This window comes from Solanum tuberosum, unplaced genomic scaffold (assembly GCF_000226075.1).
Source record: "Solanum tuberosum cultivar DM 1-3 516 R44 unplaced genomic scaffold, SolTub_3.0 scf00038, whole genome shotgun sequence".
Taxonomy (NCBI): Eukaryota; Viridiplantae; Streptophyta; class Magnoliopsida; order Solanales; family Solanaceae; genus Solanum; species Solanum tuberosum.
Genome location: NW_006238966.1, coordinates 1,523,437 through 1,540,714, shown reverse-complemented (window position 1 = coordinate 1,540,714; position 17,278 = coordinate 1,523,437). Strand labels below are relative to the sequence as shown.

Here is a 17,278-nt window from a genome sequence, read left to right as displayed (position 1 = left end):
GTCCTCCAATATCGGTGTGAACCAGCTGCAACTTTCTTGTTGCTCTCCAAGTTGCCTTTGGGAATGGAAGTCTACTTTGTTTTCCAAATTGACAAGCCCGACAATTTTTAGAACTCGCTCCCAGTTTAGAAAGGTTCTCGACTATCACCAATTCTTGCATTTTGAGAAGCCCTTGATAATGATAGTGTCCGAGTCTCTTATGCCATAACTCGGAAGCATTTTCTCTTGCCGAATACACCACTTGTTCTTCCTCCAATGGATTTAATGAGAAACTTCTGCCTCTCATTTTGACTTTAAACAAGTCATGTCCTGAGGCTTCCTTGATCAAGCAATGTTTTATCTTCGAAATACAATTTGAAACCTTTTTCTAACAATTGACCAACACTTAACAAGTTCTGATCCAAATCTGGTACATAAAGAACATCGGAAATTTCTTTAGTACCTGATTGTGTTTCAATTGTAATAGTTCCCATTCCTTTTGCCGGAATATAACCGCCATGACCTATTCTGACTTTTGTAACTCCAGTAGGCTTCAAGTCTTTAAAGATCTTTTTGTCATGAGTCATATGGTTTTGTGGCATCCGCTATCAATCAGCCAAGCCTCAGTTGAAACATTGCTACAAACACGATGCCACAAGAGTTGATCCTCTTCCTGTTCATTAACAACCTGGGCATCTGCATCTTACTGCTGCAATTTACTCTTGCAGATAATTGCTTCATGCCCGAGTTGGTTGCACTTACTGCATTTAGCATCCGGCCTTTTCCAACACTTATACGACGCATGATCATTCTTTCCACAATGCTTACAAGGAGGATAGTTTCCTTTAAAGCTACCTGTTTTGCTTTTGTTGTTGTAGCGAGTTGCTCCTTCTCCATTTGTTGGCTGGTTCTTCTTATTGTTTTTCTTTTTGTATCTTCCACTCTCTTCATGTTTGGCCGCCAATGCTCCCTCTCTGATTCCATCTTCTCTCATAACCCTTCTTTGTTCTTGAGCCTGCAAGGAATTCAATAATTCCGCCAAAGTGATTTTTGACAGATCCTTGGTAGAGTATTCTTTGATGGTTTCCGATTCTTTCATCTTCTGTAACTCAAAGTCTCTAATGAGATTCAGCACTTGCATACCTTTGATACGATCATCTCCTTCATATTCTGCCTTGAGATAATCCCAGATGGCTTTTGCTGATTTTAGAGACATGATGCGAGTGAAAATTGTTGAAGAGACCGCTGAAAAAAGGCATGCCTTTGCCTTAGATTTTCTGGTTTTCTTGTCCTTGTGATTTTTGAGTTGAGCCATTGTTAGGATTCCGGGTAGCGGAAGAACTTCAGAGTCTTCCTCGATTGCCTCCCAAAGATCTAAAGCTTCGAGATAAGCTTCCATCCTCACTGCCCACATGTGAAAATTTTCACCATTGAAGACAGGAGGTGCCATTACCGAGAAACTTGAGCTTTCTTCCATTTTTAATATTTTGCTGTTTCTGGTTGTGGTGCTTGAGTCACTTGAAACAATCACTCACAGAAATACCCACAGATCCCGCAAGATAAAAAAGCTCTAGATACCAATTGTTGGTAAATTTTAGTAGTATGAGTTTTAGAAAACAGAGAAGTCAAGAAGAATATTGGTAGAAGAACATTCTTATTGATGTCTTCAGATTTCATTTATAAGACTGGAATGAAAAACAGAAAGCAGTAAACCCACTACTAGCATATTCCTAACTCACTAACTTACTCCTAAATAATAGGAATAGATGGCTAACAACTAATTGACTAAGTCTTATCTAATATAATGCAGTAAAAGTAAAAGTGCAGTTGAAAAAGCAAATTCCTAACAGTTTCGCCTACTCTTGTTTCTCTGTTGCTTTTGATACGGCTTTGTCATCTCGTTCGAATAATTGCAGTATTCCAGTAGAGAAGATGTCGGACCTGAATCTTGATGATTCAGAGGTTGAATTAGACTACCATGGTGATGGGGATGTTTTTGATCTCGGAGAGAAAATTGCTAATCCCCTATGGTGTGTGGTAGGCCGTGTTGTTACAGGCAAGTTTGTAAATCCTAATTCCTTGAGTGATGCAATGGGGAAGGCATGGAGACCAAGGGAAGGTTTGACCGTGAGAGAACTTGGAAACAATGCCTTTGTTTTCCAATTTTTTAAACAATGTGAACATGATTGAATAACTGAAGGTGGCCCGTGGAACTTCAAGTAGAAATTGGCGTGCATTGTGGGAATGAGAGTGTTGCTAATAATGGAAAGGATTACGAGAATATTGGGATAATTATAAGGGATGGAGATGAATATGGAAAAGATATGGAGGCAGAGGAGCTTGATGAGGAGGGGTTATGCTGTTAGAGAAAAGAAGGAAACGTGAGGCAACAAGCAAATTAATTCCTTCTGATGAGTCAAAAAACTTATTCATGGCGGGTTCTAGTCTTCAGGCCTGCCTAATCCAATGAGCTCTTTAATCTGGAATTGTCGTGGGTTTGGGAACCCATGTACAGTTTCCGAACTAAAAGACTTGGTCCAACAAAAGAAGCCCAATTTAAATTTCTTATAGGAGACTAAAGTTAACAACACTAAATTACAACAACTTTGTGATAATTTAGGCTTTGAAGGCTTGAGTGTTGTTGATCCAAAAGGACAGAGTGGTGGCTTAGCCCTTTTATGGAGAGAGAAGGGCACGTGCTCAGTAATCAATTCTCAAAAATATTTAATCTATGTGGAGGTGTGAATTGCAAGGATTCCTAACTTTCGATATACTGGTTTCCATGGTTTCCCCGAGACAAATCGTAGGAGGCAATCTTGGGAGATTCTAAAGTTTTTGAAGAATAAATCCCCACTATCATGGTGTATCGCAGGGGATTTCAATGATATTCTGAGCTATGGATGGGGAGAATTCAACAACCAGCTTGGAGACTTGATGGGTTTCGACAAGTGGTGAATTTCTATGAATTACATGACTTGGGATACATTGGAAATAAATTTACTTGGGAAAGGGGAAGAGGTACGAATGGATGGGTTTCAGAGAGGCTGGATAGAGCCCTTGCAACGGCTTGTTGGCGCATACTATTCAATAGAGCTACAATGTATCATATGGAAACTGCTTGTAGTGACCATATGACTCTTTTTATCTCCTTAGGAATAAGCATCATGCGATATTCACCAGTGAAGTTTTGCTCTGAAAATTCATGGCTTCGAGAAACTGATGTTAAGGAGGCAGTGGAAGAACATCTATTGAACATTGTGAGCGCTTTTTACAGCCATGGGGTCGCAACATAAAGAAACAATCCAATTTAAGATGAAGCATTGCAAGACACAGATGAAGAGACTTAGAGGTAGTAGAGAGCTGAGTCACATTGCTCTTTATAATAGTGCCAAAGATGCTTATGAAATCTTGTTGAGGCAACAAGAAAATTATTGGAAATAGAGAGCAAAATAATTTTGGCTGCAGAGAGGTGATAGAAATACCCGTTATTTTCATCTAATGGCTACCTCACGATGGAAAAAGAATACAATTTCACAATCGAAAGATGAGTCTGGATGTTGGTTTCATTGGGGGATTGGATTGAGTGGTCTTATTGTGAATTATTACACCAATTTGTTCAAGACATAACATGGTCCATTTAATGTCATTACTGACATTGTTGAGAAGAGAGTTTTTGAAGAAATTAACGAGGACTTGAAGCGTCCTTTTACAGTTGAAAAGATCAAATTGGTTGATTTTAGCATGCACCCGTATAAAGCTCCCAGACCGAATGGATTAAATCCATGCTTCTTTCGATATTTTTGGAGTATTGTTGAAGATGATGTTTCTTAGGCCATTATGGAATGCTTGAATAATAATAATCCACCTGGGCCAGGAAGTAACAATACTAATATTGTGTTAATCCCAAAAAAGAAACAACCTGAATTTGTTTCAGCTTTACGGCCTATCTCCCTTTGCAATGTTGTTGATAGAATCACTTGTAAAGTCCTTGCGAACAGAATGAAACGATTTATGAATCTAATAATCTCTGAGGCCCAAAGTGTTTTCATTCCAGGAAGATACATTACAGATAATGCAATGCATTATCTAAAGAGGAAAACACAAGTCAAAGTGGGTTATGCGGCAATTAAGACGGGTATGAGGAAAGCTTATGATCGCGTTGAATGGGGTTTTCTACGAGCAATGATGATAAAGATTGGATTTTGTTCGGAGTGGGTGAATAAAGTTATGCATATGGTAACCGCAGTTACTTATCAATTTAGTCATGGTGGCAAGCAGTTAGGAAAATATTTCTCCAAGAAGAGGCTTGACGCAAGGTGATCCTATATCACTTTATCTATTTTTGATAGGTGTGGAGGGTTTGTCAGTGTTGTTGAAGCGAATGTCTATTCAGGGCCGAAATCATGATGTTAAAATTTGTACTAAAGCACCATCTATTTCACACCTATTTTTTGCGGATGATGCTTTATATTTTTTTAAAGTGGAGTTCATGGTACACTAACTTAACCTTCAAGGTCAAATAGGGCTATAGTGAACATCAATCCACTATCTAGCTCAAAATTGCAAAGGAGGAGGCAAAAACTATTAAGTTATGTTTGGAGATACATCAGGCAGCCTCTCGCCTACAGGTAAATTTTCAAAGTTTTTATATTTTTTAGCCGTAATACTAATGAAAGTGTGAAGAAAGAGATTGCGGATATCTTCCATGTTAAGGAGGTGAATGCTCCTAGAAAGTATCTTGGCTTGCCGACAGTGGTGGGAAGAAGCAAAAAAATAGTCTTTGCTTATATTCAGGATAGAGTAATCTCAAAGATAAAAAGTTAGAAGTGCACAGTCTCTTACGAGCAGGACGAGAAGTATTGTTCAAAACAGTGATTGAATCAATTCCAACTTATGTGATGAATATGTTCTTGATTCGCAGTAATATATGAGAACCTGTTGAAAGAGCCATGAATGGAATTTTGTGGAAATTGGGAAAGAGCAAAAATCAAGGGATAAGGTGGATGTCTTGACATAAAGTTTGTGTCTGCAAGGAGGATGGGGGTTTGGGCTTTCAAAAGTAGTAAGAAACATTACCCAAATTTAGGACCAATCGTCCACCAAAACAAATTCAAAAATTGAGGGCTCTTCTCCGCCAACTTGCCAAAAATAGTTTTCCCCGATTTTCAGATCTTTTATATCAGCTAAACCATTGCAATTGTGAAACCGTCTTCACAATTGTGATGCCGCAACTGTGGACTTCCCATCGCGAAAGCGGAGACTCACTGGATGGACCCTTTTGCAATTGCTACCTTGGCCCTCGCAAATGCAGACAATCAACCATTGATTAACTGTCACAATTGTAATCCCTGACTTGCTTTTGCAGAGGTCTAGCCTAGAGCCTCACTATGTATAGGCGAGCCTTTGGCCGCAAATGTGATGCACCAGTTGACATCAATATCAGTTGTTCTGCAACAACTACATTCTTCATCCAAACTCCTTGAGTCCCAAATTCTCGTATGCCAACCAGTCCAAAAACATGATATATACCTAACCGAAGCTTCAAATAACACAACAGCACACAAACTCAAAAAGAGGGGTTAGGTTTTTGATTTTTCATTTAAGCCTTCCAAATTAAGATCGATTTCCAAAACATTCGTGAGCCATTGGGGTCTTAACCCAAACTATCCCGCTAAGTCCAAAAAGGTAAAACCAAGCTATCTAGAATATTAAAGCATGAACTAAAGTACTATTGCTCAAAACGGAGGTTTGAATTGTTACTTTCAGGCTGCACTTGCCTATATCAGCCACTCTTGCGGCAGGAGTGCATTAAGCCCTGGAGGATGACCCCTCTCTCTCTCTGACTTCTATTTGACATCTTTTAGATATTTTGACACAATAACCCTTTTACAACATATACCAAACACTTCAATTACCCCATGTGGCTTCCTCAACGAATCGAGGATTCTTTAAACACGCCCGTACACTCATAAAATTTAATCCTAATTTATTTTTAAAAATTTATGGACTTTACATTGATTTTATCATGTGTTTGTTGCTTTCCTTATCATGCAGACAAACAGTTCTGAGGCCATTAGGATTGATGTGGCTGTAGTGGACCAGTATCTGACAGAGTCTGCTGCTAAATTGAAAGACCTTTTTCCAGATTGGGTCGATGTGACTGCATTCTCTAGTTTTATATCTACCTATGTTTTCTGAGTTGTTCAAAGGGCAGAGCCTCGTTAATTCTTTATTACCAAAAATATGGATTGTGTAGTAGACCTTTTAAATTACTAGACTTCTTTTCTTTTTTCTTTTAATAAACTTATTGGCAATGTGTTGGAGTCAATTCCTTAAATGGTAACTGAACTTGTAGTAATATCTTATTAAAGTAGCTTCAATTTTTTTTGATATGCTCATCAAATATGAATATATTTCCAACAAGGTGCAAAAAGTAATGGAAAAGTTGATTTTTTAATGGAAGTTTATACATGTATCTTTTCCAGATTCGTTGTTAGATCCAATACTTAATATTAACCCATTGTATAAAATTAATTTGACCCATTTCAAATAGGTCTCTAGTAAAATAAATTGTATTCATGTAAATTGGATGTGCCATTCTCGTTAAAAATTTGTACATATATCTTTTATTTTTAATGGGAGATTATACATTTTAGGTTTTCTTTTCTGAGGGGCTTAAAATCCAATCTAATAATAAAATTCAGATATGCAAGATTGATACTAATTATGCTATTTTTATGTTTTTCTCTTTAGCTAATTTTTATTTTCATATATAAACTTAAATACCAATTATTATTTTTAATTGCAAACTTGAGAATAGTGTGTAGTCAACAAAATATTTAGGAGAAGATAGTTCTGATTTTTCATGAAAAAATTTGTGTTAGATTACACCATTTCTTTGTAGTTACATGATATGATTTATTAGTGGTAATTAGGGTTGTTCATGGTTATGGTTAAAAACCAAAACGAACCGTAATCCGAACCAAATCGATTAAAAAAATTTGATATTTGATTTGGTTAGGTTTGGTTTAAAATTTTGAAAATCGATAATATTTGGTTTGGTTATGGTTTTACTAAAAAACAACCGCAAAAATAACCAAACCAAACCGACAAATTAGATATATAAATTTTATAATTATTTATATATTATTCATAAATAAAATATTAATATTTCGTTAAATTTTAATTAACTTAAGACTTTAACTTTACCATTTTCTCAAGCCCAACACTTAAATTTTAGTTCAACTATTATTACAATCTTAAGTCCAAGTCCATTAAAATCCTTTATTTTAGTCATTACCTACCTTGCCTCACATAAGATAGTTATATTTTCTCTTAATTGAAACACTTTGTTTGTGTAATAATAACTCTAGTATTTCTTAATTGCTTAATTGAACCGACAATAGCTTTCATGTGGATTGTTCATGTTCTAGGTGTTTGTGTCTATCGAGATACGTATGTCCTTAATTTTTTTTATTACTTTCAAACCGAAAAAACCAGAAAAACTGAACCAAATCGAACCAAACCGACGGTTATGTTTCTCGTTTGGTTTGGTTTGGTTTTAGAAATTTAAAAAATCGACTAGATTGGTTTGGTTTTGGTTTTAACCAATAATCGATCTATACTGAACCACGAACACCCCCAGTGGTAATGATGGAGGCATTGTGCAGGTACAACATCAAAGACAACAACTTTTCAATTAGTGTATGGAGAACTAGGGGATTAAGGCGGAGATAGGAAATTATAGGCTCACGAAGGTGAAAGAGGGGAAGGTTCGAAACTTGAATCAAGTAACGTGCATCAAGGATGAAGAAGACAAGATGTTAGTGGAAAAAACCTTCATTAAACGAAGATGGTAACCTTACTTCCACAAACTATTGAATGAAGAATGAGATAGAGATGTCATGCTAGATGATTTGGAGCACTTTGTGAGACATAAAATATTTGGGTATTGTAGGTGTATTACAGTTGACGAAGTTAAGCATACTATTAGTAGGATGAGAAGGGAAGATTGAACCGACTATATGAGGCTTCATTGGAGTTTTGGAAGATCACAAACATGGTAGATATGAAGTGTCTAACTAACTGATTTGCTTAATGTCATTTTAAGATGAAAAAGACCCAAACAATGAAGGTGGAGTATAATGATTCTATTGTACAAGACGAGGGTATTATTCAAAATTGTAACAATTATAGGGGTATCAAGTTGCTAGACACACTATGAAAGTATGTGAGAGAGTGATGGATATGAGGTGAGGAGGGGTGTATCCATCTGTAACAACCCAGAAATTTGTAAGTTGAACTAGTGAGTTCTAGAGCCTTTCGTAAGAGTTTTGGAGTGATGTATGAGGGTTAAAATCACAAGAAATGGTTCCCATACTTAGAATGAGGGTTATAGGGGTTAAATGTTTGGGTACGACCCCCCAAGGACTATCCAAGGGGTCCTTGAGGGGAACCCCAAAGCAGCCCCCAAAATTGCCAATTTGCAGCAACCCACGATTGCCATCTACTGGCCGTGGTTGGATCCACGCCCCATGGGTTGGGCTCGTGGGTCAAGGCCTATAAGGCCTGCAACATTTAGCCTCAGTACCTATCCACAAACCCCCTTTGACGCCTCGTGAACCGGATGGGTGGTCCGTAGGTGGTGATAGTTTTTGAGTTTTAGTTTTAAGTTGGGGGTTTAGGAATTGATTAGTTATTTAATTAGGGTTAAGGTAGGTCGGTTAATTAGTTAATTTACCACCTATATAAGTCTAATAAGACCCTAAACTAAGTCATTAAGTCATTATAACCCAAGACCCCAAATCAAAACCCAAATACTTTCCCTCCCAAAATCTTCTCTCTAGACTCCATTGAAGAACAAAGGAAGAGATTAAGCTAGAGCTTCAAGAAGAGGGTTTTTTCATATGAATTTTATGGGATTCTAAGTCTAAGGTATGGATGCTTTTCATTCTTGGTTAACTATCACCAAGAAGCCCCTTCAACTATGTTTTCAAAATTTCCAATTCTAGGGTTTTTCAAATCTAGTCATGGGTATTCTTTCAAAATGAATTCAATTTTTTAATTAAGGTTTATGATGATTGATTATGATGATTTATGATTGGATTAATGGAGTATTGATGGATTTTGATGAAAATCTCCCCTTAGACCCATGATTTCCCCTTCCTCCTAAATTGTGAACTAGGGTATGACTTGATTGATCATGTAAGCTTGTCAATTGATTGTGTTTATGTTATTAAGTTGTTGAATCATGAAATTCCCCTATCTAACTTGGTAATTCTAGAAGTTAGGTTGAATCTTGGTTCTTAGCCTTGAAGGGCAAATTGAGGGTTAGATGTGAACCTTTAAGATTGATGAACTTCTTAGTCAATTGCCTTAGATTAGATCACTTAGACATGAGTTTCTTATGAATGAACCTTGTAGACATGAACTAATTAGATTAGGTCTTATATGATGGATCATGGTTGAAGTAGTATTCAGACATCAATATATGTGTATTATGTGTGATTGCAGTATTATGTACATGCTTATGAACACTTGAGAAGGAAGTGTCTATGGTGATAATGTATATATGGTGTTGATTGAAAGGTTAGTTCTCATATGCACCTTTACATACTATTATGTATGAAATGCTCATGATCATGCTGATCCACTTGAAAGGTGGAGGTGTTTAATTATTGTGTATATTGTGGTATTGATGCAAGATCCTTCTTTCCTATACCCCTATACATGACTATGTATGATATGATATGACTATGTACGATATGATATGACTATGTATGATATGTTATGACTATGGTAGTATTGTTGTGTTGAATGAAAGGCTATTCTCATGAACACACTATGAATATAATGTGAAAGGTTTCTCACATGTTGATGATTCTAAAGTGAAAGGACATTCTCACTTAATGAATCTATGAGCTATTATGATATGTTGGTTTGAGTTCCTAGTGCATTCTCTTATTACCATGAACTTAAGTAAAGACTTAATATGACTTTTAAAGGGAATTATGCTTAGCACCGAGAGGGTATGAAAGTGAGATGGAAGCTTTTACGTTAGAAAGTCCGGCTTCCCATTGTATGTTATCTCATGAGATGGAAACCTTTTACGTTAGAAAGCTCGGATTTCTAGTAGCAATCTCCTTACCCTATAACTATGTGCCCACATAGGTATATAGCTAGTGGATCCACCTATAAGCTATTATGTACGTTCTACCTTAGGCAAGTAGGACACCTTTTTCGGTGTGGGGGTAAGACACCGGATTCCATGTAGCTCACATGGTCTATGTCGGTTAAGGCTAAATCTCCCTAAGTGATAAGAATATGAATTATGATAAGAACATGGGCATGTTCTATGGTTCCTCAAGAGAGGTTCTACTTAGCATGAATGTGGTTATGGGACTTCATTCGTGCATTGCACAAGTAGGCTTTGAGAGTGGGCATGGTATGTCTCTTTTATGATATGATGATTATGAGTTGAATGTATGCTTTGTATGAATTATGAATATGAACTATGCTTATGACTTCTTAATGAGCTTTACTTAGTGTGAGTGGGGGTATGGGACTTCACTTATATATTGCACAAGTGGACTTATAAAGGGGTTATGGGGTGGGTTCCTTATGCTATGAAGATTTATGAATTATGTATGCTTGATATGGATTATGTATGAAAGGTATGTATGAATGTTAAGGTTGACTTCACTTATTACAAGATATGAACATGAATGACTCCTTACTTATTTATGTTGGCTATGACTATGGTAAAGTAAGATATGTATGTTGTTGGTGGCCTAAATGTGATACTTAGCATTTGGTAGGATTATGGGATCTTACCTTTGCATTGAACTAGTGTGGCTTTGGGTTGCTTATGTGGTAGTTTTATTATGATGAGATGATCTTGGTATTTGACTATGTGTATGAACTATGTCTTATGAATTGGAGATATTGGATGCTATTCTTGTGGCTAGGACTCTAGTAGATCAAGAAGAAGAAGATTGGTGAGTCCTCATAGTATTCGAGGGCTCGACCACATGTCCTTTATGTCTTTCTTTTATGTTTTAGATTTATGTAAGGGCCGTGTCCCTAAGATTGTATTAAAGAGTTTGTATTCTAATGTTATAGACGGTTTGAGACATAGTGTCATAGACTCTCTCATTTTATAAAGACTTCGATTATAAAGAAAAGTTTTAAATTTTCCGCATTTTTCCTATGTTCTTATGTCATGATATGCTAGGGGCTTGTATGAGACCCCATCGGAGTCAAGTACGCCGTGTCACGTCTAGGGGGTAGTCTCGGGTCGTGACAAACTTGGTATCAGAGCATAAGTTTTGGGATGGGTTTAGGATGTCTCAAACCACGTTTTGTAGAGTCTTGTTCATCGGTGTGAGTCGCGATACATCTATGAGCGAGAGGCTATAGGACGTTAGGAAACTTCACTTCTTCATTCTCTAGTTGTGCTATAGAGTTTAACTCTATACAATCTTTCTCTCTAATCGGTGGTCTTCAAGATGTGACTACTCAAAGGGATCTTGTTACAAGTAGCAAGGGAGAATATGTTTGTTGAAATGCCAATTATGGCTATGTGACTAGATAGGACTTCATATGCTAGATTTAGATGTCATCCTTAGGATGGAATGGTAGTGTTATTGTTATTCTCCCATGTGATGTTAGAACCCGTATAGTCAAGTTGTTAGTCCCCAAATGAGCTTATTTGAGAGTGGAAGGGGGAAAGATCTATGCCATAAGTTTGGATTATGTTTTGTCTTAAAGTTGACTTTAAGGGTTGCATGTACCACCTAGTTAAGGTGAAGAAGAAGAAGTGTAAGTGTTGACCAACTTCAAGGAGTTAGTTATCTTTTAAGATTGATCTTAAGTATGGTCGTTTTGAGTAGGGTGTTTAGATAATACCTAGGGTTGATTGATTGGTAGATTCCACCAAAGGTGATGATATGGGTTCCTTGATAGATTTTGCCTCGGAAAAATGAGAGATTGCTCGATGTTTAAGGATAGAGGAAGAGAGGATAAGAAAGTTCCTCCCAATGGTTCCGGTATTACTTGTCTTTGTGACTTGATATGCTAGACCTTGATGTTGTCCTTAGTGTGAATGGGCTTCATAGTTGTTTGTGATATTGAGGGTAGAACCCTACTTGACCATTTTGAGCTTTGGTAGGTTGTAAAGTTTGGTGAAAGAGGGTGTTTGAGTAAAGCCTATATGTGTTGAGGCAATAGATTCCCCTAAAAAGGGTAGAAGTGTAATTCACCATGGTGTAGAATCACCTTGTGTGATGGATGTGAAAACTTAGTGATGGCTTGCTGATGTTTGTGTAATCAAGACACAACTTCCAATGCAAGTGTCTACGATCGTACAATAGTTTAGTAACCCAACCAAGGGTTGGGATCGTTCCCAAGAGAGTGGTTTTGAGAATTAATAGAAAAATAAAATTTAGTTCTAACTAGTCGTAACTAAAGACATTAATGATTAAAAACATTGTAAATTAAAGGGGGACACAAGAGTGTCAATTAACAATGGGGGTTTTGTCACTAGTAAGTAAAAATAACAAAAATAAACAAGGGTTTCTAAGTAATGAGAGGGGATCCTTGGGATGTGACGGGAATACGGGTTAAGTTGACTCAGAAAATGATAGGTTGAACTAGAGCCTTGGCGTTTGGGTTAGTGTTACTTTAGGAGGATGTGTAGACTGTTTTAGAAATTATTTGAGCAAGGAAGAAGCCTAGGGTGCAAGCAAGGACCTAGACTAGCAAGATAGGGTGAAAGAAGTCTTGTTCTTTAGTGGGCCTTTTGGTAATGGGGCTGTTTGGTCGCCCAATGACCCCCCCCCCCACTTCGCCTAGTGGACTGCCCACATAGTGAGCCTACTAGAAAATTGGGCGAACCAAGTGTGCATTTGGCGAATCTCCTAGTGCACTTGGCAAGCCCAAGGCTCCAAAGGGAGAACTAGGTGCATGATCACCAACTAGCTTGGCGTGACGCCCTTCTCCCCTCCTATCGCCCAATGACCAGTCCACTTGGTGAGCTCACTGGAACAAAAGGCGGACCAAGGGTGCCCTTGGCGAGTCGCCTAGTGCACTTGGCGAGCCCAAGTGTCCAATGGGCGAACTAAAACGGGCAAGGGATGAAATTTTAAGTTAAGACTTTGGGGGTCCTTAGCTCTTTTCCAAAATTGACCCTACACTATTCCATTCTTTTCCTAGAAACTATATAACATTTTTAAGACCTAAATTCCTTTCATTTAAGTCATTCCAAATAGAATAAAAAGAAAGTCTTCCTCTCTCTCAATAGTTCTCTCTCTAGCTCAAGGAAGAAGAAGAAGAGGTGAAAGATAGGGTTTGGTGATTTCAAGGTGTTTCTTCCTCAAATTTCTTGGAGAATATTAGTAAAGGTATGGTGGCCTTGATCCTTGTCTAATTTTCCATTCAAGGAGCCAAATCCAAAGTGATTTCAAAGTATGAAAAATCTAGGATTGTACTCAATCTCATGGGAGTACTCCATGAGATTTCAAATGGTTTCTAATGGCATATATTGATTGGGTTGATGTTTAATTAATGTTTTATGATGAAAATACTCCATGAACCCATGATTTTTCCTTAAACTCCTAAAATGTACTTCTATGAAGTGGGTTTTGATGATTATGAAGGTTTATGAATGAAACTTGTCTAAAATGCTTTGGGATATTGATTTGCACCATTATGTATGTTTTGGTTATAGTGAATTGAAGGTTTGTTGATGACTTGCGAGCATGGCCTTGAAAGGGTGAGTTATGGTTATATTACTTGTGAAATAGAATTGTGTTTGAATTGTTGATCCACTTGAAAGGTGGAGGTGTTTACTCACTATGTATATTGTGATTGTGGCCTTGAAGGCATATTGTGAGTAATTGAAGTATGTTCAAAGTGTTGTATATGTATGAATGTGATGTGAAACATGCTTGTGATCTAAACGCATGAAAGATAATCATCTTTAGAAGCTACTTGTGTTAGGATTGAATATATCTCTCTATTAACACTTGTGAATGATGGTGATTATGTGAAAGGCTATTCTCACATACACACACAAACATGAATAAATGAATGAAGTTAATGTTAATGTTAATGAATGTTGAGTCTATTGAAAGGCTATTCTCAATTGTACTCTAATGAATGAAAAGACATGTTGTGAAAGGACTTTCTCACAATATTTGATTCCTAGGTGAAAGGCTATTCTCATCTTTGAATCTATGAGCTTTCCAATGAATGAATGTTGGGTTGGGATGGATACTCATCCGGGAGTTGAGGTGGAGTGTCTAGTAACAATTCCTATATCCCATTTTAGTGAATGTTGGGTTTGAGATGGATGCTTATCCATGAGTTGACGCGGGGTATCTAGTAGCAATCTCTTATCCCATAATAATGAACGATGTAATGAATGTCAAGTACTCCGTGGGGAATAATGCCAAGCACCGAGTGGATATGAATTGGGGTAGATGCTCATTCGTGAGTTGAGGAGGGGTATCTAGTAGCAACCTCTTGAGATGGATGTTTATCAGTGAGTTGAGGCGGGGTATCTAGTAGCAATCTCCCTATTCCATAACTATGTGCCCACATAGGTCTAGCTAGTGGATCCACTTAAGGCTAAACAAACGATGGTCCTACCTTAGGAAAGTATGATTCCCTTTATCCGGTGAAGGTGACACCGGCATTCCATGTCAAGCTCGCATGGTCTATGTCGGTTAAGGCTTACCCCCACAAAGAATGTTATTGAAACTATGTCTTCTCAAGGATGCACTACTTAGTGTGGGTGGTGGTATGGGACACCATCTATGCATTGCACAAGTAGGCTTTGAGAGAAGTCATGGTGTGTTCCTTTATAATGTTAAACGAAATGAATGGGATCTTATGATGATGCTAATAAGAATGTTGGCTTAATGTCTAATGAATGAAGGTGTTCCTCATGATGTTAATGAATGAATGGGATCTTGTGATGATGTGTTAATGAAGAATGTTGAGCTAGTGTCTAAATGTATGAAAGACCTCTAAATGCTTAAATGTAAAGATGCATGCTATACTTGGATTGTATTATGAGTTACTTCCTTGTCATGTCTTATTGTATATGTATGTGCCTTGTCTATGGTGACCTCAAAGGGATACTTAGTGTGAGTAGTAGTATGGGATGCTACTTGCACATTGCAGAAGTATGACTTAGGGTTGTCTTAGATGTTGGTCCTAATGTGATGATGTGATTCATGTAAGGTTTATGTCTCTTTAATGCTTTATTGTGTAAAGGTTCTTATCTATTGTAGCCTTGAGGAGTACCTAGGTGTGGTATGAAGAGGTAGTATGGGCTGCCACTTCATGTCTTACTTAGGTGTATCTTAGGGTAACTTTAGATAGGGGTCCTAAGATAATGAAATGACTCACTTGACGAATATGTTTAGATGTTGTATGTTGGTATTAGTTGAGCATGATTACTTGAATGTGAGGCATGATAAATGGTAAGTTCACCTTTGGTGGTCTTTAGGTGGTACCTTAGTGTGGGTGGTGGTATGGGACGCTACCCATACATTGCACAAGGTATAACTGGAGGGTTACTTAAGGTAGAGGCTCAAGATAAAGGTAAAGGGTTGTATGTGATTTTTGTTCAAATGTGAATGATGTGACTTTGTATATTGGTTGTGACTTATATTATGCCTCTTGTATCAATGTTCATGAACTTTTACAAAAATGGCATAAAAGCATGATTCTTAAACAAATGTCCTTTTGAGCATGTTTTTGCATGGTCATCATACTTAGTACATCTAATGTGCTAACCCCATTCTTTTCCCTTTTTACCAAAGTGTAGGCTTTGGAGATGTTGGTGTTCTATGCTTGAAGGATACGTTTCTAAGGGGCATGGAAATGAAGACTTGGTGAGTCCTCATAGTTTCGAGGGCAAAATCCACTATGTTCCTTTTATGTCTTTAGTTTTGTTAAAGCTTTTGTATGAGCTTAATCCCAATGTTGTATTCAAAGTATTAGATGGTTTGAGATAAAGTCTAGAAAGTCTTCCGCTTACTTTTAAATGAAAATGTCTTCGATTGTAAAAGAAAATTTTTTAATTCTTCTTTATTTTCCTATGTTCTTATGTTCAAGAATGCTATGAGGCTTGTATAAAACCCCTTCGGGGTCGTGTACGCCGTGTTACGACTAGGGGGTGCTCCCAGGTCGTGACTGGTGACAAGTTAGCTGAGTCGAACCAAGAAGTCGAGAGGGACTTCGAGTTAGCTGCACTGGTAACTCAGCTGAACGACTTGGCCACCAAAATCTCAAAGGTGGAAAACCAGTGCAAGAGCCAAATGAGGCACATACCTCCTTATGAGCGAGAAAGGTCTAGGAGCAATGCAAATAAATGTATTGAGGATACGCTATTAATCATTCTCCAAAAGCTTCACAAGCAAGATAGAATGCTAGAGGTGATGAGGGAAAGCATGGAGGTACTGAATCAGATGAGTGGCTCCCACTCAAGATCAATCAAGTTGATTGAAGACCTCTTGGACCACATATTGCCTCATCTCTACCCAGGCAGTAAAGGCAGGTTACCTAGTGGCATTAGGTCTAACCCCAGAGACGAAGTTTGACTGGTAGCTCACGTCGACCCACGATGTTAAATCGTTTTGATGATTGCGTAATCAAGACACAACTTCCAATGCTAGTGTCTACGATCGTACAATAGTTTAGTAACCCAACCAAGGGTTGGGATCGTTCCCAAGAGAGTGGTTTTGGGAATTAATAGAAAAATAAAATTTAGTTCTAACTAGTCATAGCTAAAGACATTAACGATTAAAAACATTGTAAATTAAAGGGGGACACAAGAGTGTCAATTAACAATGGGGGTTTTGTCATTAGTAAGTAAAAACAAGAAAATAAACAAGGGTTTCTAAGTAATGAGAGGGGATCATTGGGTACATGCTTTCTATAGAAGATTCATAAAATAATTGTGACTAGGATAAACTTTAAGGGGGATAAGCTCTCTCTCGAGCAACTTACCCCGTTTCAAATGCGTTCCTCTCGGACACCCACTTGCCGCATGAAGACCAGCCTACGCCTTAACCCACTAACTCTTTCGAGTTGAGTGTGTGGACATGGGATTAGAGTTCACTCTCTTGAGCTGAGTGTGTGGACATGAGATTAGAGTTCACTCTCTCGAGTTGAACCTCATGTCGACCCACTCGCACCGGCCATCAATTTAGTAGTTTTAGTTTTACGACCTCTCTCTCGAGCAAACTCCGAAAACACATAAATAAACTTGTATTTACAACTACAAATT

At 37.7% G+C, this 17,278-nt stretch overlaps 1 protein-coding gene across 3 annotated transcripts in view; it reads left to right on the top strand.

Moving 5' to 3' along the window:
- The window catches only part of LOC102600886 (endoplasmic reticulum metallopeptidase 1), a 42,081-nt gene extending 35,712 nt beyond the window's left edge, over positions 1-6,369 (top strand). For 2 of the 3 annotated variants that reach the window (XM_015306819.1, XM_006343105.2), the window contains one exon: positions 6,034-6,369. In XM_015306819.1, coding sequence (XP_015162305.1) covers positions 6,034-6,177 — 144 coding nt within the window. In that variant the 3' untranslated portion in view covers positions 6,178-6,369. Of the gene's footprint in view, positions 1-4,033; positions 5,998-6,033 lie in introns of those variants that run through there. The other variant, XM_015306821.1, reaches the window with a different exon arrangement.
- The last annotated feature ends 10,909 nt before the right edge of the window (positions 6,370-17,278 follow it).